This window comes from Danio rerio, chromosome 20, assembly GCF_052040795.2.
Source record: "Danio rerio strain M-AB ecotype USA chromosome 20, GRCz13ab, whole genome shotgun sequence".
NCBI lineage: Eukaryota > Metazoa > Chordata > Actinopteri > Cypriniformes > Danionidae > Danio > Danio rerio.
In genome coordinates this window covers 14,277,031-14,300,116 of record NC_141040.1, presented here as the reverse complement: position 1 = coordinate 14,300,116, position 23,086 = coordinate 14,277,031, and the positions used below count along the sequence as shown (strand labels likewise).

Here is a 23,086-nt window from a genome sequence, read left to right as displayed (position 1 = left end):
ATATATATATATATATATATATATATATATATATATATATATATACATACATATATATATATTATTAGCAGGGCTTTACATTAACTTTTTTGATCACTGGCCACAAAATTGTGGCTACTGAAAATGCATAGTGGCTAGTAACGTTGGAAAGCTACTACCACTCTGCATTTTCACTAGCCACAATTTTGTTGTTGTGAAAATATTTTTATATGCATAAATATGACTTTGACATGCTAAAATTGCTTAATTTAGATTTTGTGTTATGTCCGCATGCCTCCTCATTCATTTCACGTTTTGTGTGTCGTGTATGAGCAAATGGGTCATGGTTTAATAGTGTTATGCTGCAATTAGTTTTCATTTCACATGAGTTTTCAGAACTCAAAATTAAGGACTTACCTAATTCATCTCTGACCACACCAAACACAAATTATTTCTTAGCCACAAATTTTAAATGTGTCAAACAAGCTAAATATAGCTTCATACTATACTTTTTATTTAACAAAACATTTCTTTTAAAAAAACAAAGAAAAACAATTGACTGTTAAAAATAATTATTGTCATGTATCAAAAATATGCACAGTAATCTGTCCTCGCTAAAGGTCTCTCAGATCACCAGTAAACTACACATAAATAGAGAGTTAATCTCATAATAAAGCAAATGTTGTTGTAAAAAATTATAATTAAACCATATTAACAAAAATAACCGTAAGTAAAAGAAAGCAGGTGAAAAACATACTGTGTGATAATGAAAGTATGATCACATGGTTAAGGTCAATTAATAATCTGTTCAAAGTGAAAGCAACCGGTGCTGCTTACAAAAAGACTTATTTGGAGCTCTTGAAAGCAGCAAGACTGTGTGTGCATTAGCATTACTTTTTTGCCTGACTATTTGAAAGAGATCCGATAACAGTTGCGTTCCAGGCACGCGTGCTTCAAGGAAGAAAACAGGAGCGTGCACACGCTTTAACAGTCGCGCGCATCACATCAGCTGTGATCATCCCCTCATTTGGTATTCATCTGCTTTTTTCTGCTCACGCGAATGCAATTTTTTTGTTAGTCGTGCTGTTTCTCCATTCTAAGATCACATTTGCACGCATATTGGGTCATTCTTATAGTTGAACGCTGCTTTTAAGCAAACCACAATTTAAAAATAATTTTCAACCAGCCAAAGTGGCTGTCTAACCTGTCTAACCCGCCAAAGCTGAAATCTACCCGCATTTGGCGGGTGTTAATGTAAAGCCCTGATTATTAGTATGTAAATCTGGTGTTGACATAACATTTCCTCGCTTGTTGTGTGTGCGTGTGGAGTTTCTGTGTGTTTCAGTTGGTAAGTGAAGAAGCTACAGCGCAAACGCGTAGGTGAGGTCAAATCACAGCACATTGCTGTCAGTGTTTCAGCAGACACTCTATATAAACTCAGACAGAAACAAAAACACAACGAATGCCATTTTTTGTTTTTGTTGCAAAGCCTAGAACAATGGTCGCTAACAGGCGGATCGAGGTCTGATCGAGGACCCAGAAGCATTCCATAATGCCTAGTTCAGACTGCGTGATTTTAGCCCTGATTTTGGCTCGCCGACAGGTTTTGAGAAATTGCCGACAAATGCCTGAAATCACAGGCAAATCGCTGCTCGTGCACGTGAGTGACAATCACACAGTATGAACGATCAAAGACGCGATCTGAGAAAATCGCCGATGAGTCGCCGATGCCTGTGAGATATTTAGCGTGCTAAATATCTGGAGCTGTCGGCGATTCAAATCATGCCGTGTGAATTGAGTTTTGACTGAAAATAACATCAGCGATCACCTACAGCCAATGAGAGAGCAGCTTTCACTTGTGTGTGCGTGTGTGTATACCTGCTGCAGGCCAGCGGGAGGCTGGGGGAGAAGTTAAAAACGCTCTTTTTCGGTTTATTTGGACCCACGAAATGGAGGAAAAACTAGTGGAGGTTTGAAAGGACTCTGGAGCAACCGTGTCTGTTTGATATTTCATACAGAAAGAAATTAGTTTATTATCAACGTTGAGGAGAAATGGCTAATTCCCTTTAAACCCAGGTGAGCAAACATGTACATGTTCTACCCCATTTAAGGCTTCTTTCTCATTATGTAGTTAATAACAAAAGATATACTACATGTTTTTGGCTGTGAGACGTAGTTTGGACGAAGTTGTCGGCGAATCTCCCTATAGTAAAGTCATGCAATGTGAATGTCCATGTCGCCGAACCATGTTGCAGTGTAAACAAAGCAGCGACGAAATGCTAGCCCAGATAGTCATGCAGTGTGAAAACATCTGTGACACGACTACTTTGAAAATCATGCAGTCTGAACTCGGCATAAGGATGCGGACATACAGCAGGTCTATTCAGTCCTGCTCCTTCTCGGTGTTCTTCCCACCCGATCACTCCGGCTATTCACTCTGTTTACCTGCTGTCTGCCCAGTTTTCTTCTTGGCTGACTATTCCCACTGAATTAAGGAAGAAGAGCGGAAAGCTCTCTCTTTGCTTAAGTTTCATTCACTACAACGGTGCTAATAAGTGAAACAGAGCTCTTTGGAACCAGAGCTGCGTGCTGCATTCTGTGATTGTCTGTCAATTGTGTGCAAATACAATCTTATGGTGCTTTCACACATAGACGTTTGTTTCGGAATCTGTCTCGTTTCCCCCATTAGCGCGGTTTATTTAGCATATGTCCAGCAGTTGCGCTCGCATCCGCGCCAAATCAAACGGTCCAAGATCACCTGAATGAGACGTCTCTGCCCTATTGAGCGGATCGATTGTAGTGAGAAAACAAAACAATGCAACAAACTAATGACCCAGGCTATATCACAGTGTATTATGATTGTGTAATAGCCATATATACTGCTATATGAAGAGAGAATGATGAGCAGGGCGAGATGTCGTTCTTGCCAGTAAATGCGAAAGTGAAAGCATGCTGAAATTTTACTGAGAGCTGTTTTTTCAGCCTGATCTCGGTTTATCCGTTAGAAAAATTGACCGAAATTACTATCTGATAATTTTTTTTCCATATTTTAATCTTATATCATGTTGCGTAATCTTATACCAGTTGTTTTGTTCATTTCCGCACTGACGGCTCGAAAGAAAGATCAACATTGATCTGCTTCATGATCTGATGCAGTCTCGGTTCATCTGCTGTCTCTCTAAATTTCAGCCTTAAATGCAGAATTCTAGTCAACGTTTCTTTAATAGATTCAATAGATAGATCGATTTTCACAAAAACTGACAACTGAAATGAGGCTCTGTACAAGAAGGTCCGACCTCTGCTTTATATTTGGTGACAATGTCTGTGGGTTGTTAAAATTAAAGTGCACACTTTTTTGCTTATAAAATATTATATACACAACTGGTCAAAAGTTTGGGGTAAGTATGATTGTTAAATAGTAAAATAAGCTTCTTCTGTTTACCAAGGCTGCAATTATTTCATCATAAATACAAATTGTGAAATGTAGCACTATAAAATAACTGTTCAAAAGTAGTTTATCATTTAATTTATACATGTATTCCAGTGATTTTAAAGATGAAATTTCAGCTTCATTACTCCAGTCACATGATCCTTCAGAAATCACTAATATTATTTATTATTATATTTATTAATGGTAATAAAAAAATAAAAGCAATAATGTCTGGAGTAATAATTTTATTTGAAACTACATACAATAACAAAGCAGTTATTTAAAAATTTGATAAATATTTAACAATTAAATTTTTTTTTTTACATTTAATAAATGTAGCCTTCATGAACTGAATAATTTTCCTTAAAACCATTTAAAAATTACTGTAAATATATATATATATATATATATATATATATATATATATATATATATATATATATATATATATATATATATATACACAGTTTAAGTCAGAATTATTAGCCCCCTTTGTTGTTTTTTTCTTTTTAAAATATTTCCTAAATACTGTTTAACAGAGCAAGAAAATGTTGATAGTTTGTCTGATAATATTTTTTTCTCTGAACAAAGTCTTATTTGTTTTATTTTGGCTAGAATTAAAGCAGTTTTTAATTTTTTATAAAAAAAAAATTTTTCAGGTCAAATTTATTAGTCACTTAAGCTAATTGTTTTTCTGACTGTCTACAGAACAAATCATTGTTATACAATAACTTGCCTAATTACCATAACCTGCCTAGTTAACCTAATTAACCTAGTTAAGCCTTTAAATGTCACTTTAAGCTGTATAGAAGTGTCTTGAAGAATATCTAGTCAAATATTATTTACTGTCAATTATGCGACACATGACATGCATCGCTCTCATGCCACGTTTTGAGGATAAATTCCCATTTAGGTGCTGCTTTGAATAAAATAAAACTAATAAAAATCCAATTAAAGACTTAAATCATAAAATAAAACATTCATAAAGGAGTGTCTTATGAAAAAACACCAATTGACGGGCTCTGCTTTCGGTTTTAAAAGAATCAAGCAGCTTTAAAAAATATAATTTGCTGAAGAGAAATGACAGGAAAAAAAATATTAAATATATCAGGATGGTTAAAGGAACATTCCTCTTTGATATATTCTTTCGACCTCGATACATCAGCTAAGATTATGAATGACGGAGTGTCTCTCCTGCTTCAGCAGCGTGTCCCGCTGGTTATAAACGCGGAGGCGAAGAGAATGCGCTGCTTATTTTCGGCTCGATATATTTAAATAAAAACTAACACCGAACTGCTTATAACGCTCAAAACGTTAAACTAAAATGCACAACTCTTGTTGGTTGCACCCGCATGCACAATGAACCTAACGCCCCATTATTTAAATTCTATATTAGTGAAGAATGAGCCAACCGCATATGCTTAGTCCTGTTGGTCTGGATAGTCTGCTTTATAACTTATTAGTTTATTACAATAATCACACTTAGCTTTGCCATCGTTCTTCACCACATGTAGCCACTCAGCACATCTTGCGGTCCATCTTTAAACAAATGTTTAGATTATTGAAGGTGCTCTCTGGCAGCGAAGTTTCTGGCAGAGTAGCAAGTGAAAAAATGCATGCAGAAATTGGAATCAAAATTTAAATTATATAACAAGCATCGAATTCTTTCTAATCCTCGCCCAGTTTTAAAACAAGTTGTGTTTTTTATATTTGTGGCTGTGAAGTATATATATATATATTGAGATACTGAGCCATTACAAGTATACACCATAGTAGCCTGTAGCCTATAAAAAGGCCGCAATTTTTTTTAAATGCATTAAAAGGCAAGCGCATATCTTAGCCTTGAGTTTGTTGACACTCTGCCTGTATTAACATAAATGCTGTATTTTAATATAGCTAATTTTGATGAATTGGCTCTAACAGACAGCTTTTTCTTCTTTTCCGTAATTATGCGCACATTATATTTCACACGCATATGCAACGTGACTGAAATTTAAATTAAAATACAAAACATACTGAGCCATTAAGTAAAAAACAAAACAACAGTTATACTTTAAAGCAGAACATTGACGTTTTGAAACAAAAAAATGGAACTGAAACTAAATTATTAAAAATAAACCTGTCAGAATTTATGTCCTATTTTCATTATTCATTTATTTTCATTATTCGTTTATTATTATGTACAATAATTGAAACATAAAATGAGATAGTAAAATATTATCAACAACGAAAATGTAAATAAAAACGTAAATTAAAAACATAAATGAAAATGTCTTGTCTTAGTCCTATCAAAATAGCAAACACTGAACATCTCTCCATATTTAGGCTAAAAGACTGCTTTATTTATTTATTTATTTAAGACTACTTATTTTTACTTTGTTTATGCTTTCATTTTAGTTGTCTTTTTTTTTCTTCAGTTCTATTTTCCAAAACGAGTCTTCTTTGCACTTAAAAACTTTACAATAAACCAGGTAAACAAATTTTAAATGATTAATGAAGTAATTATAATGCTTTGACTTATTGTTTAATATCATTTACAAGCACAGTAGTATATTTAAAGCTGCTGTATAGGCTACACCTACCTTGAGTTTGTTCACATTCTGCCTGTATTAACACAGAGGTTCCCAAACTTTTCAGCTTGCGACCCCTAATATGACGATGCCAGTGACTCGCGACCCCCAATATCCTGGTTATGAATACAGAAACCTTGCATGCAATGTCACACACACATCAATACACCCATGGATATTCTTCGTTTAATGTCAGTGCTGTAAATGGGCCAGAAACTTTAACCTGGTGTTATAAAATCAATCTGCTGCATCTGACACTATTGCTGTGTCTTCAATATAATGTAACTACCACTGGAGTTGCAATCCAATAGAACTAGTAACTATAAGCTACTATAGTAACTATATAGTAATTATAAACAACTATATTTTTCTCTTCAGTAGGTTATGGATAAAATATGGTTATTCTTATATGATTTAATAATAATAAATAGATTTTTTTAAATCACCAGGCGACCCCCCCCCCCTTTATTGTCCCACGACCCCTCGAGGGGTCCCGACCCCCACTTTGAGAACCACTGTATTAACATACATGCTGTATTTTAATATAGCTAATTTTGATGAATTAGCTCTAACCTTTGACAGCTTTTTCTTCTTTTTCCGCGGTTATGCGTGCATTATATTTCACACGCATATGCAAGGTGACTGAAATTGAAATTAAAATACAACATACTGAGCCATTAAGTAAAACAAAACAACAGTTATAGCTACTTTAAAGGAGAACATTGACGTTTTGAAACAAAAAAAAACTGAACTGAAACTAAATTATTAACAATAAACCTGCGAGAATTAATTTATGTCCTGCGGCAAAAATATTGTTATTATACTTTTAGTGATCTGCTTAAGGTAGGTCAATTTATTTTTTTGCTTTTGATGAAGCAGCATTCAACTTTTAGACCATGCTCCTGACCGTTTCTCTGTGTTTTGCGGCAATGTCTTTAAATAAATAATTTATTTAGGCCTATTTTCATTATTCATTTATTTTCATTATTCGTTTAGTATTATGTACAATAATTGAGACATAAAATGAGATAGGAAAATATAATCAACAACGAAAATGTAAATAAAAACAGAAATAAAAACATAAATGAAAATTTTTATTTATTTATTTATTTATTTGAGACTACTTATTTGTGTTGAATGTTTGTCCTTTCATTTTAGTTGTCTTTTATTTCTTCAATTCTATTTGCCAAAACGAATCCTCTTTGCACCCAAAAAGTTAACATAAAACATAAAGCGTGTTAAAAAATTTTACATGATTAATGAAGGAATTATAATGCTTTGACTTATTGTTTAAACTCATTTACAAGCACAGTAGCATATTTAAAGCTGCTGTATAGGCTATTTCTGTCCGTTCGCATCCCGTCTCTTTGCGCCCCCTGGCGACTTATCTACAAACTGCGGTCATACACTAAAAACTGAGCGCCAGCTATTTCAAACGGCGGCGGTATATGCTCCGGCAGTAATAGCCCCTTTGAACACTCACCTACTGTATGTATATGTATATATACATATATATAAATGTGTATATATATATATATATATATATATATATATATATATATATATATATATATATGTGTGTGTGTGTGTGTGTGTGTGTGTGTGTGTGTGTGTGTGTGTGTGTGTGTGTGTGTGTTGTGTGTGTGTGTGTGTGTGTATATATATATATATATATATATATATATATATATATATATATATATATTTATGTGTGTGTATTTATGTGTGTGTATGTATATATATATATATATATATATATATATATATATATATATATATATATATATAAATATATATATATATATATATATATATATGTGTGTATATATTTATTCGGAAACGCACGAATAGCGTGTTTTTACGAATACTTGATTCGAACAAATACTTGAAAAATTATTTGTATTCGGGAGCAAGAAAAACACTATATCAAAAAGCAGCGTTTCCTCATGAGACCACAGTGCATGCCCGCGTGAGTGAGTGAGTGAGTGAGTGAGTGAGTGAGTGAGTGAGAGAGAGAGAGAGAGAGAGAGAGAGAGAGAGAGACACGCTCAGTGCAAAACGTGCCAAAGCCCGAAACTGAAAGCGAGACGTGACTTTTAAGGGACTGTTTCATATGGATTTATTAATCATTCTTACTGTTCAGTGATCGCAAACTGCCGTAGTTTATTAAAGACGCAAACCCCTCACTGCACGTCAGCTGCGCGCCTTCAGCAGACCTCCTCCTTCCTGCAGCACGAGAGCTTTATGATTGTTTATGCGCGCCAAAAGTGGCGGATCTGTCCAGTAAAATATCTGACTGCGTGTCACCGCATCCCTAAGGACTGTTTGTCAAAATATTTGACTGCATGTCAATGCATAACAAACGACTGAAAGGATATAACTAGAGAAATATCCACTGTGCTACTGGGTGAGAGCGTATGGCAAGCCGTTTTAGCATTTAAACCTTGTTCAGACTATCCATAAATATATTTAGAGATATCTCTAATTATATTTTGACTTGTCATAATTATAATTCGACTAGTCAGATTGGAAATATCTGCAAATATATTATGACTGACTAGTCATATTCCTCCATTGACTTCCATTGAAAAATATTTGCAGATATCTCTAAATAAGTTTTGACTAGTCACAATTGTAATTAGATATATCTTCAAATGAATTTTGACTAGTCAAAAATCCAATTCAAGATATCTACAACTGTAATTAGACTTTTAGTAAATTAATTAGAGATATCTTCAAATATATTTGTAAATATCTCTAAATATGATGAATTAAAGATATCTCTAAATGTATTATGACTAGTAAAAACTCAGAGATATCAATTACAAATAATACTAGTCAAAATTCATCTGATTTCGTACTAGTACAATTGTAATTGCAGATATGTCTAATTGTCATTCTGAGTAGTGGAATTATAATTATGACTAGTCAAAATATAATTAGAGATATCTCTAATTATGGAGTCAGAACAAAGATTTAAATGCTAAAAAGGCTTGCCATAGAGAGCGCTTCTCACTGAACAGAGCAGCAGCGATGACGTAAGCGTGCCGAGGCCCGATATGGTGTGAGCACGGGCCGTCGGGGGAGACGGGAGGGGGGACAAGCGTGCTTTGGCCCGGTTCGAGGCAACTGTACCTAGTGTGAGTACGGCCTCAGTCAGTAGTCGGAGGGCGGGGCGGAGATAAAAGGTGTCTGACACAAGCTTCTCCACAGCAACAGACAGAAGGCTCGGCTGAGCAAAAAAAATACTTCACTGCATCACTATTTTTGTTAAATAGATTTTTGTACCTTAATTGGGTTCCAGAGGCAGTTTATAAACTTGTAGCGGAGTTGAAGCAGAGTTTGATCGGGATATTCTATTACGCTGCATTATTGACGTCTGCAACCGGGTGCTCTGTTTACGCAATGTTAGCTCTGTTAGCGCGGTAATTTAGACAATAGACTGTTGACAGAGTAACGTTAACGTTCGTTTATAAAGGTTAAAACAATGCTTGTGCAATATATATATATATATATATATATATATTGCATGCAACTTAATAGGTATGTAAGCCATGCATTTTCCTAAAATTACCACTAACAGTAAGTTACTGATATTTTTCTTGCTTATTTGCAATTTGAAACTATTAATTGGGAGCAGTTTGTGTTTCATTGACTTAGTTTGCATTGTGTATTTACCATGGTTGCTTTTCTGTAATTTCCAAATGGCACTTTACTTTTACTTTGTGCCACTTTTTAAAATAAATGTGTTAATAAAACGGGACAGTTTTGCATCAAACATTTTGGTTAATTACATTTGTTTGGCTTGCTTATATATTTGAAAAAACGAGAAAATAAAAATCGATACTGTATTTAACGATGCACTTGTTTTCCTTTCCTGTTTTGTCGCATGTTTCAAATAACCGATCCAAGAGGTGGCACTGATCAACAGCAGTATAACTTCAATAAGGTTAAAAGCAAGTAAAATAGATTAAAACAAAGCTTTTTTTCTACTATTTATGTCATTTCTATAATTTATCTCATGTAATAAACTCATTTTTTCCAACACATCTTCTTTGGACATACTTTTAGGCTTTTTTAGGTAAAAAAAAAAAAAAAAAAAAAACAACAACCTGAGAATCATTCAAATATTTTTGTAATTGACCCTTCGCTAAGCCCCACCCTCCTTAGTTAGTGTTGCTATGCCTGTCAAGCTTTCGTGCCTGGCACATCTATTACAGTGTGTTTGCGCTGGTGTCAGACATTCCCAGGGATATACAGTAGGTGAGAGTTCAAAGTGACTATTACTGCCGCGTCATATACCGCCGCCGTTTGAAATAGGAGCCACTTTGTTTTTAGTGTATGACCGCAGTTTGTGAAGGAGCCGCCAGGGGGCGCAAAGGGACGGGATGCGAACCGACAGAAATAGCCCACACAGCAGCCTTAAATATGCTATTGTGCTTGTAAATGAGATTAAACAATAAGTCAAAGCATTATAATTCCTTTATTAATCATTTAAAATTTGTTAACACGAATTATTGTTATTCTAAACTTTTTAAGTGCAAAGAGGATTCTTTTTGAAAAATAGAATTGAAGAAGTTAAAGACAACTAATATGAAAGCACAAACATTCAGTACAAATATTCTAAGTATGCCTAAATTTAAAAATTAAAGCAGTCTTTTAGCCTAAATGTAAAGAGATTTTCAGTGTTTGCTATTTTGGTAGGACTAACACAAGACCTTTTCATTTATGTTTTAATTTACCTTTTTATTTACATTTTCGTTGTTGATTATATTTTACTATTTAATTTTATGTCACAATTATTGTACATAATAATAAACGAATAATGAAAAATAATAAAAATAGGCCTTATGTATTTAAGGACATGTGGTGAAACACTAGAAACGGTCAGGCGCATGCATGGTCTAAAGAGCTTAAGTTGAATACTGCTTCATAAAATAATTTTGCCGCAGGACATATCTCGCAGGTTTATTTTTAATAGTTTTCAGTTATTTTTTTTGTTTCAAAACAACAATGTTCTCTTTAAAGTTCTCTTTAAAGTATAACTGTTGTTTTGTTTTTACTTAATGGCCCAGTATGTTTTGTATTTTAATTTCAATTTCAGTCACCTTGCATATGCATTTGAAATATAATGCGCGCATAACCGCGGAAAGAAAAAAAAACTGTCAAGGGTTAGAGCTAATTCATCAAAAGGTCGCATTCTGCTTTCACTCTCCCCAAAAAAATGCTCTGTTTGAACGATTTAATTATTATCATCGTAACCACTATATAATTATTTAAACTTTCTCTGGTGTTTATTGTTTTTAGAAAATATCTAAAATCTTAACAAAAAATATCTTGTAAAATGAAAGTTTAATTTGACTTTAACGGTTTCATTTATCATAAATGATTTATGTAGGCTACATAGACCTATACCTAAACTGTTATAGCTTGCTTTTGCTTGTTTTATATTGGTTTATTTATTTAATGCGGTTTTATCCGATAATAATTCTTTAAATTATATTTTAATATGGCTCAGGCAATTTTTTCAAGTTTTGACACTTGTTTTGAGTCTACAAAAGGGGACAGGTAATTTGTAAAGATTTATGTCTTTCTGTTGTCTTTAATATGGTGTATAGATTATTATGCGTTATTGAAACATCAAGGGGACGCAACAAAGTCACTTATAAATTAAAATTGTATTATGCAACAGCCTTTAAAACGGAAACATAAGGGCGATTATAAGCAAAAAGACCTCAGCCTATAAGGTTAGATGTTTTCTTTCCCTTATTTATTTATTTATTTATTTATTTATTTATTTATTTATGTGTTTGACGCATGTAACTCGTGTGCGATCGGTGTAATGACGGCAAGCCATCTTTCCCAGACTCGGGGAAAAAAAAAAAAAAGTGTTATAAAAATGAAGTTGCCGCAGGACATAAACGAAGTCCTGCAAGTTTAGTTTTAATAATTTAGTTCCAGTTTTGTTCAGTTTTTTTTCTCAAAACGTCTGTTCTTCTTTAAAGTAAAATTTTAGTTTTTTGTTGTTGTTTTTTTTACTTGTAATGGCTCAGTATCTCAATATATATATAACTTAACAGCCACAAATATAAATAACACAACTTGCGGGTGCAACCAACAAGGGTTGTGCATTTTAGTTTAACTTTTTGAGCGTTATAAGCAGTTCGGTGTTAGTTTTTATATCAAACCGAAACTAAACAGCGCATTCTCTCCACCTCCTCGTTCATAACCAGCTGGACACACGCTGCTGAGGCAAGCAGGAGAGATAGCCTACTCCGTCATTCTTAATCTTAGCTGATGTATCTGAGTCGAAAGAATATATTAAAGAGGAATGTTCTTTTAACAGTCCCGATACGTTTAATCTTTTTTTTTTTTTATTACTTTTTTCCTGTCATTTCTCTTCATCAAATTATTTTTTTAAGCTGCTTGATTATGTTAAAACAGAAAGCAGAGCCCGTCAATTGAGAGCGATGCATGTCATGTGTTGCATAATTGCCTTTTTTCCTGTGCGTGCATGATCAATTTCTGATCCTTTTTTGCTCGGGCTCTCACTGCACACAACCTTTATGTCTGCTGTGTCTTTAATATGGTGTGTAGATTATTATGCGTTATTGTACCATCAAGGGGGACGCAGCAAAGTAACTTATAAATTAAAATTGTATTATTTTATGCAACAGCCTTACATTTAAAACGGAAACATAAGGGCGATTATAAGCAAAAAGACCTCAAGGCTAGATGTTTTCTTTCCCTTTTTTATTTATTTGTTTATGTGTTTGGCGCATGTGTGCGATAGGAAAACTAGTGTAATCACGGCAAGCCATCTTTCCCAGACTCGGGGCAAATTCCGCCTTTCCTTTCACTCCGTCCCGAAGCCATCCACTGCGTAAAACATATGCTGGATAAGTTGACGGTTCATTCCGCTGTGGCGATCACAGACTAATAAAGGGACTAAACCGAAAAGAAAATGAATGAAGAATGAATGAATAAATTAATAATAATAAAATAAAAATAAGGTAATAATCTTTAAACACATATTCCGCGTAAGCGACCTTTTTATTTTTAGAGATGGTACATTTGAATTGCCTCTTCCCACTTCCCCCACCTCAAAATTGAAAGTTGCAAAGAGAACTATAGCTCATTTACACCTTGATGCCTTAGGCCCCGTTTACACTAATACGTTTTAGTTTTAAAACGGCGTTTTAGAATGAAAACGATCCGCGTCCACACTCGCGTTTTACCCAGCGTTTCTGAACTGCTCTCCGTCCACACCAAAACGCTGAAAACGCACATCACGTGACCACACAGACGCTCTCGGGCAAGCGCTGCAGCCCATGTACCCAGATGAGAGCTCTGCTAGTCGGACTTCTCATCAAGCATCTCCCGCTGGATCTAATCTCACTATATTTATTAAAAGGAATATTTCATTTATCTTGTTGTCTTTATCTAACGACATATTCCCTGACTTTGGGCATTGGAATCTATTACTTGTTCTCAGGTAACGTGTTTTGGCTGAGCGCAAAGATAAGTTAATGATTAATGTAACCACGTACATTCTGTATATTGACTTATCGCTTGCCTTTATTTCCTATAATGTATAAACTTATTGTATGTTATACTTTTAAAATGGCCATTATCGATTCTTAAAACTGATACTCAGCAAAAGAGAGGGGATGTTTCGTATTTTCACTGAAATTGAAAGGAGGCAGTTGTTATCGGCTCCGTTTTGTTATAAATATCCAGACAGTGAAGATGACGCTCATCTTATACAGCACGGCGCCTCAACATTTCTGCTGTCTAAGTTGCTAATATTAAAATGAAAATAGGCAGTTCCTTAAATCATGTTTACATTTTATTGTTGAGAAAGTGAAACAACGAAGCCAGGGTGATGTGAATGAAGTTATAAAGTACACTGTTCCCTTTGAAGATTTACCCGTGTCCTCGGTATAGTCTGCTTTTCCATATCAAACTGAGAAGAAGAGACTGCAGCCTTGATCAAACTTGCGAAGTCTGAACTTACACGGAGAAGATTCAGGACTGAACTGTGTGTTAGGCTACTTAATATTCAGGAAAAGCCCCAATCAGAGAGGCGAACGTCTGCAGCCCCGCCTCCGTTTTCAGATGTCTCCGTTTTCCATCATCCACACTGAGACGGAGCAGCTGCGTTTCAAAATGAAAACGGCCTCTCCAGCGTTTTCGAAACGCTCCGTTTTCGGCGCTCGAGAACTCCGGCGTAGTGTGGACGGATGGCGTAACCGTAGCAAAACTTATGCGTTTTCAAACTAAAACGCATTAGTGTAAACGGGGCCTTAGCATCAATAGCAAAGAGCACAGCCCATTCACACATCAACACAGAGCAAGTTTAGCGGAAGAATGTCAAATCAGAATCACGCAGATGAAGCACACCAGCAACTACTTTCATGAAACTATTAAATGTGTATTGTCATAAATTTGCTTATTTGCAGCAGCTTTTTTTCGCGCAACAGAATTGCGGCGTTGGGAAGCCGTCAATGAATAAAAACAGGGTCAATAGTGAAATCGGCTTTTCATTGTATCCCTATTACCTATATCAATGCATTGAAGGCCTTTTATGGTGTCATCACGATAGAATAGCCTAAGTTATATTGAAATAATTTAAAGAACAAAGTTATAAAAACTCACATTACATAAATAAACAATTAAAAATATGTTTAGGTTGTCTTTATTTAATTGCCCTCGTGATGATGGTGTGCTTTATCATTATGAGCGTTTTACTTATAACGTGATTCAAATGATGGATCTGCGACAGAGAAACTAGGGGTTTTGGGAAACATGCATCACTATATCCTTTTTTTTCCCAAACTGTGCATAGTTCAGCCGCAAGTTACATACGTCTTTTTTTGGGAAAGCACCCCATGTCCGCTAGTGCCGCGCGCCTCTTTCTTTGGGCAAAAAGGAGTTGATTTTTAAAATATTAAATATATAGATTAATTAAATATTCAGCAAAAGAGACATTTATTTCATATTTTACTATGCATTTCATCTGATAGGCAAATCTGTATAGCTTAATTAAACACATATTGTCAAAACCCACACATAGGCCTATTGTATGAAAATGAAAAGGGCATTTTTTGTTATTATTAGACTACTATTTATTTGTTGCCTAGGCTATTTTCACATTTTCACATTTGAGGTGCTTTATTGGCATGACAAGTAACTGTACGTTCGTTTTGCCAAAGCAGTGCAGCGTCGCGTCTCACAAACAAGACAAAAAGGGCAAAAAGGGCAGTAGTGCAAACAAATATGGGGGTTGTTATTGCGCGAGTACTGAAGAGCGGTGTTGACGTGGTGTTGTCAAGAGCGGTGTTGTTGCGCGCCTACTGAAGGGCGGGACCGAGGGTGTGCCGCGTCGCGGGGGCACTTTTGATCATTTTGGAAGGGCACTTTCTATCCAAGACTAAAAAGGGCATGTGCACTGCACAGGTTGAGCCCTATTTAGTGCACTTGATATGCAGCTCCGTCTCAATCAGCTGCTGAGGGCACAGCCGCTTCCCCACCGGCAGCCATGTCCGCTGCCCTCTTCTAACATGTTAGAAAATACTGCAAATCAAGCTGTCGGTATCTCCCCGCGGTTGAAATTGTTCATTATTAGAAAAAAAATAAAAATAAATATCAGTGCGCAAGCTTTCTAGATGTATTTTAGGCCTATATTCAGCTGTTTTAATCTTGCAATTCTGATAACTTTTAGAGATAATGTCTGTTTTTATCAACTTGTCTGTCATTTATTTCTCATTTGCTACTTATTTTATTAATTTGTTGATGTTAATATACTACATATAGTCTTGTATATGCATCTAAAATCCTTTGGCATTCAAATTTGCTTTGAACTTGAAAGAGAGAAAGAATCTGATTTTACCCGTCAGAGCACATTGCATATGCCTTTTTTTAATAACATTTATTTAACAAATATTTTAGCACATCGAAAGTAATTAAATTACCTGTCTTTTGATTAAAACCTTTATGCAAAAAGATCAGAAAAAAAGGCAATATATGCGACATGACATCGCTCTCATGCCACGATTTGAGGATAAATTCGCTTTTAGGCGCTGCTTTGAATAAAATAAAACTATTAAAAAGCACATCAAAGACATTCATAAAATAAAACATTAATAAAGGAGTATCTTATGAAAAAACACCAATTGACGGGCTCTGCTTTCGGTTTTAAAAGAATCAAGCAGCTTTAAAAATATAATTTGCTGAAGAGAAATGACAGGGAAAAAAAGATTAAACATATCGGCACTGTAAAAAGAACATTCCTCTTTGATATATTCTTTCGACTCCGACACATCAGCTAAGATTATGAACGACGGAGTGTCTCTCCTGCTTCAGTAGCGTGTCCCGCTGGTTATAAAGGAGGAGGCGGAGAGAATGCGCTGCTTAGTTTCGGCTCGATATATTTAATTAAAAACTAACACCGAGCTGCTTATAACGCTCAAAAAAGTTAAACTAAAATGCACAACTCTTGTTGGTTGCTCCTGCTGGATGCACAATGAACCTAACGCGCCATTATTTTAATTCTATATTCGTGAAGAATGAGCCAACCGCATATGCTAAGTCAGTCCTGTTGGTCGGGACTCTCTGCTTTATAACTTATTAGTTTATTACAATAATCACACTTAGCTTTGCCATCGTTCTTCACCACATATAGCCACTCAACACATCTTGCGGTCTATCTTTAATGTTTAGATTATTGAAGGTGCTATTGATGTTTTGAGAAAAAAAAGTTAATAGTACTGAAACTAAATTATTAAAAATAAACTTGCGGGACTTCGTTTATGTCCTGCGGCAACATTATTTTTATTACACTTTAAGTGATCTGCTTGAGGTAGGTCACGTTTATCAATGGTAAGTTTTAGCCTAAGTTTACATCAATAACATAATGTGCATTGTCCTTTACCATACAAAAAAAGTAAAAAAAAAACAAACATTTATTTATATAGCATTTATTTTTAAATGCATTAAAAAAACAAGCGCATATCTTAGCCTTGAGTTTGTTCACACTCTGCCTGTATTAACATAAATGCTGTATTTTAATATAGCTAATTTTGATTAGCTTTAACTGACAGCCTTTTCTTCTTTTTCCGCGGTTATGCGGCATTATATTTCACACGCATATGCAAGGTGACTGAATATGAAATTAAAATACAAAACTTACTGAGCCATTAAATAAAAAAAGAAAAAACAAAACCGTTATACTTTAAAGCAGAACATTGACGTTTTGAAACAAAAAAACGGAACTGAAACTAAATTATTAAAAATAAACCTGCCAGACTTAATTTATGTCCTATTTTCATTATTTATTTATTTTCATTATTCGTTTATTATTAAGTACTATAATTGAAACATAAAATGAGATAGTAAAATATAATCAACAACGAAAATGTAAATAAAAACGTAAATTAAAAACATAAATGAAAATATCTTGTCTTAGTCCTATCAAAATAGCAAACTACATCTCTCTATATTTAGACTAAAAGACTGCTTTATTTATTTATTTATTTATTTATTTATTTATTTATTTATTTAAGACTACTTATTTGTACTGAATGTTTGTGCTTTCACTTTAGTTGTCTTTCATTTCTTCAATTCTATTTTCCAAAACGAATCCTCTTTGCACTTAAAAAGTTTACAATAAACCAGGTAAACAAATTTTAAATGTAAGTTGAGGTGATCGCAAGTTCACAACTGTGAGGTGATGTGCTCTACCGGCAGAATAATCTATATTATTTTGCTGTTTTTTATATGCGCACGTTTAAGATTTGAGATAATAACATTGCCATGATAGTCAAAGAAATCAAAACATTATTTTCACCCCAACGCAATTTAATCGGGCACTGGAGGCTAATAACTTAATTCTTATATTTGCTTTTTGACTTCTCACCATGTATCTTTTCTGCAGCATAGTATAGTGTAAGAGCATGTCTATTACCAGAAAAACTAAATTAAAATTATATTTTAATTGAACACATCACATCACATACAGTAAGCTACGCCTACAGAACAGTATGTTTAGCATTGTGAAAAGGCAAAGCTGAATATCTGTGGTTAAAGTGCCACCCAGCGGTCAAATGCTGCTGGCGCATCAAGTACCGCCGTCGCCGCGGTATGAATGGCGGCACAAGAACACATTGAAGTAGTAACATCTGTAATCAGTCATTTTTGGCAAACAGTTGAGATATCCAACAAAGCCAGACAAAAAAGGACTGCAGTATGCCCTACAGGGGTATATTCACAACATAATAGCAAATGATTCGAAAATTATTTAATCAAAATTGAAGCTAGGTTATCTTAGCCGCCTCATACACTGACCATTCAACAGTTTAGTTCATGCACAGCAGAAGAGGTGACATTTAAAAATGACCTACTAATAACTAATAAAACCATGATTTATCTTTTTTAGCCAAAAAGCCTGATAAACTATTGTTCTGCAATAAAATATAGCATTACTAACCGATGAGGAAATACGTATGGACAAATCAAATCAAATCACTTTTATTGTCACATCATCAGCAACACATGTGCTATTATGAGTGAAAAGCTTAAGTGCTGGCTCCAGACAGTACAAAATACAAAGAGTGCGAATACAACGACAGTGCAAAATACAACGACAATGTAAAATTGACAGCGATATGTACAATGAATAGGTGTCCACATGGTTGTAGGCAGTATTGTTTCATATGTGGATTGGTTAAAGTGCTGTGCATGCTACATATAGATTGGTGCAGTGAGTGGTTTGGAAGAGAGTCTGTGTGGGGTGTGTTAAGTGTTCATCAGCCTGATAACCTGAGGGAAGAAACTTTCCTTCAGCCAGCTGGTGCGTGATCAAATGCTGCGGAACCGTCTGCCTGAAGGCAGCAGTAGAAAAGTCTATGGCTTGGGTGACTGGAGTCACTGATAATTCTCCTCATGCACCGCCTGGTGTAGATGTCCTGGAGGGAGGAAAGCTCACCTCCTCCTACGCGTCCAGCAGTTCGCACAATCCTATGTAGGCCTTTGCGATTTTTGCTAGTGCTATTCCCATACCAGGTGGTAATAGAAATAGAAGAGACAGGATGCTCTCCACAGTGCAGGTGTAGAATGAGGATGTGGCGGCTCATTCCAAACCTCCTGAGATGCCTTCCTCAGCACCGCGTCTGTGTGAGCAGTCTACGTCAAATCCTCAGCGATGTGTACTCCAAGAAACTTAAAAGTGCTGACTCTCTCCACTGGTGTCCCATTGATGGTGATGGGGGTGTGCTCTCTCTTCTCTCTCCTGAAATCCACCTCCAGCTCCTTGGTTTTGCTGATGTTAAGTGAGAGGTGGTTTTCCTCACACCACTGTGTCAGAGTGTGCACCCCCTCTCTGTAGGCCGTCTCATTATTATCTGTGATTATGCCCATCACCGTTGTGTCATCAGCAAATTTAACGATGACGTTGGAGTGTTTGGTTGTACAGTCATGTGTGTACAGGGAGTACAGGAGAGGGCTGAGAACACAGCCCTGTGGAGCACCAGTGTTGAGAATCAGTGTGGATGATGTAATATTGTTCATTCTGACCTCCTAGCATCTGCCTGACAGGAAGTCCAGGATCCAGTTGCACAATGAGCTGTAAAAACAGAGAGCCTGGAGCTTCACCCCCAGCTTGGCAGGCACTATGGGGTTGAATGCTGAGCTGTAGTCCACAAACAGCATTCTCACATATGTGTTTTTGTTTTCTAGGTGAGACAGAGCAGTGTGCAGGGTGAAAGTAATTGCATCATCAGGGTAGCATAATCTAGTTTATATATATAGTATATTGATTGCAACTGCTCAGTTTGTGATCACATCTTGGTTTTGTTCTGTTGAAATGTAATTTCAAATATTCGTAGCTTGAAACAGATGAAAATATGACTGCTATTAGTATGACTAATATGGCGAGGGCTTAAGTGGAGCAATTCTCATAATATCAAGCGGAGAAAAAAAAGACATCTGGAAAAGACAACCTGATTTGTATTTTTGTAGGAAACCCAGTTTAGATGTGTGAGTTATTGACCAATATTGTTATCGGTCTATCACTTAATGTGAATATCGAATACAAAATCAACTTAACTCCGCTCTTTTAGCACCTCTCACAGAGCTTGATCCACACTGGCATTTCTCCTCTTGGGTTTTAGGTTTTGAAAAGGGAAAAATTTCACCACTCTGTCCAAACTTTAAATACCGGGTGTCAGATTTGCACAATTCATATGCACAACGCTTTGCCTTGTTTCCCTCACTCGAAAGCTTGACAGAGCCCCTGCGCATAGCTACGGTTGCTAAGCCACGATTGGTGGGTGGAGGTTTTTGGATGTGGCTTAGCGAAGGGTCAATTGGGTTAGCAGCTGAAAACAAGGACAAATGAACCCTTTCTGATACTCTCAGATGTTTAAAGGAATCATTCACACCAAAAATAAAAATGTACTTACTATGTACTCATCTTTAAGTGGTTCCAAGCCTTAATTAGATTCTTTCTTCTGTTCAACACAAAGAAAGATATTTAGAAGAAAGCTGACAAGAAACCTGATAATGCTTTTACATTATCAATTGCTGATGTCATGTTGATCAGAATTTATTATTTTTGCCTCTGTTGAATATTCTCACTCCCCACAACATTAAATTGTTTGTTCATGGCGTAAATCTTTACATATAAAATAGCTGAACAAGTTGTCATATATTTTGTCATAAAGCGTTTTTTATACATTTCCAATAGAATTTTTGTCCTAAATCTGTCTACTGTTAGTTAATTTCTACCAGGTAAATCTTGAGTTTTTAATGAAGGTCCTAAACAAGGTTGTCCTGTTTACATTTCTACTTTTGTTTTTTCTTTGTGCTGTCTTTTCCTTTCTGTATCACAATGACATGATCTGTCAACAAATCACAGTACAAACAGCCAAAAAATATTGCCATAGTATACATCAGAACAGCCCTTCAGAGTACACTGATATTGACAACATGACTACTAAGTAATTTGACTGTCTTATCCATACACAATGACTTGTCGTTATGAAGCCACTGACATGCTCATCGACACCAAAAAAAAATGTTTTGAGAGATGAACTAAAGATTTTAAGCAAGAGACTTTTTGCAGGTAATCTGTGGTGTTTTGCAAATTTTATGCATTGTTTTGAGAAACGCATTTAGGCCTACTGTTTTGCAAATTTCAATTCTGATCTGAGAAAGTGACTGAGAAAAACTTTTACATTTATTCTATGCTAAAAGCAACATAAATAGGTGTAAATACAACCTATAAAAGTGTATGGTCATTTTTTCACGTTATAAATTCAGGATATTTTGCATTATATTTTTCTTATCATAAATTGCCCAGTGTAGTTACTTTTGTTGTTGTAAAATATTTGTTAAAAAATATTAGATTAAGACAACAGTATAGACCTTTGTAAAATCAGATTAGATTGAGAGCCAGTGCAGTATGATCGGACGTGGACAAAATGTTTAAGCATTTACACAGCCTGTTGTTGAACTAGAATGTGTCTTCCTGGTTTACCTTTGATCTGATCGAGCAGAAGGTTTCTTATTACTCTGTAAACTGGGCAGCATCAGTCATGTTCGCCGACTCTCTCTCTGTCACATTTGCGTAGTCATCATTGCCTTTCTCATAGTATTCTTCATGAACTAGCCCACATACGGTGCATGATAGCCTTGAAAAAGCCACGCACTGCAGCAAGCAGGCGCGCATTGAGGAAAAATAGACTGATTGCATCAAAAAGTAGCTCATATTATTGCGCGATGATAAGTAATAATATGAAAACGAAAGTAACGTGCGTGGTTTAAAAAATGTAAGAAGTAGAAAGTACAGATATTTGTGTAAGAAGTAAAAGTAAAAAGTTGTCAGAAAAATAAGTAGTAAAGTACTGATACCAGAAAAAAATACTTAAGTACAGTAATGAAGTATTTGTACTTTGCTACTTCCCATATTTGTAAGTAAATGATGACGGAATTTTTATTTTGAGGTGAACTATCCCTTTAATATGTCCACAGGGCTGCCATGATTTTTCCAGGGAGTTGTACCAGAGTCTTCGCACCCGTGTGGCCTCCGAACACTTTTACTTCTGGCTTAACAGTCTGATGGAGTTTTCCCAAGCGGAGCAGTGCCTTAGTGGCCTGGAAGATGGAGACTACAGTGCAGCCATGAGCGCCATCTCTGAAGCACTGAAATCCTACCAGAAGGGAATCGCATCTCTCACGGTCAGGATTCACTTTTATTTATTTTTTGTCTAGTGATGCACCGATCTTGATTTTCAAACTGATTTCAATGGCTTGACTCCAAAAGAGATTAAAATTTTTTTCCTCTTTAATTTTATATTTTATTATGAAATGTAAAGGAGAGTGATGAATTAGTAACACTAGCCACATTTCCACTGTCAGGCCAGGGCAAGCTAGGGCTTTTATCGGGCCGGCCCGTGCCAATCGCCCAGAAGGTTGAGCAGTGAGGCCGGAGTCATGTCGCGTTTTCACTGTCGAGCTAATAGCTTGTAGCACGTCTCGTGAATCCCGCCCCCAGAATGTCCCCCGAATCAAATGTCACACAACCCGCCCACTTCAGCGAGAATCATGCAGATAAAGCACATCATCGCATCATCGCCGAAACAAAGGACATGTGACTGTACAGCATCACATTATGTTTATACGCACAGTCCTATGTGTTTCCATTCATTATTTACTCACCGACCGACTGTTGGCATTGTGAATTGAGTGGTTTCGCCACTAACGGAGGGACCCAGCGCAGTGAGCACACCCATCCATAATATAAAACAACAGATATTCTCTGGTAATCACTCGGATGAAATGTATTTTTATAACATTCTTGTTTTGATAGATGTTGTTAAACATTCAGCCCAAATTTTGAAATGAGAGACCCAAAACATATGAATTTTTCCCTAGCCTATATGACACTTAATAGGTAATTCCCCTTTATTTAAGGTTGCTGCATATTATATATATTTTTGAAACATTTTCCTCCCTCCTCTATCCTCCTCCTCCACCTGCATCCTCCACACTAACTACTGATGACTTTGCTACATTCTTTTACACCAAAACGGCAAAAATCAGTGCTCAA

The 23,086-nt window shown here is 35.7% G+C and overlaps 1 protein-coding gene across 1 annotated transcript in view; it reads left to right on the top strand.

Annotated features, from left to right (window-relative positions):
- Nucleotides 1-23,086, top strand: part of ints7 (integrator complex subunit 7) — a 122,504-nt gene that overhangs the window by 42,116 nt on the left and 57,302 nt on the right. The window contains exon 13 of the mRNA NM_173267.1: nt 22,009-22,215. Coding sequence (NP_775374.1) covers nt 22,009-22,215 — 207 coding nt within the window. The remainder of the gene's footprint in view (nt 1-22,008; nt 22,216-23,086) is intronic.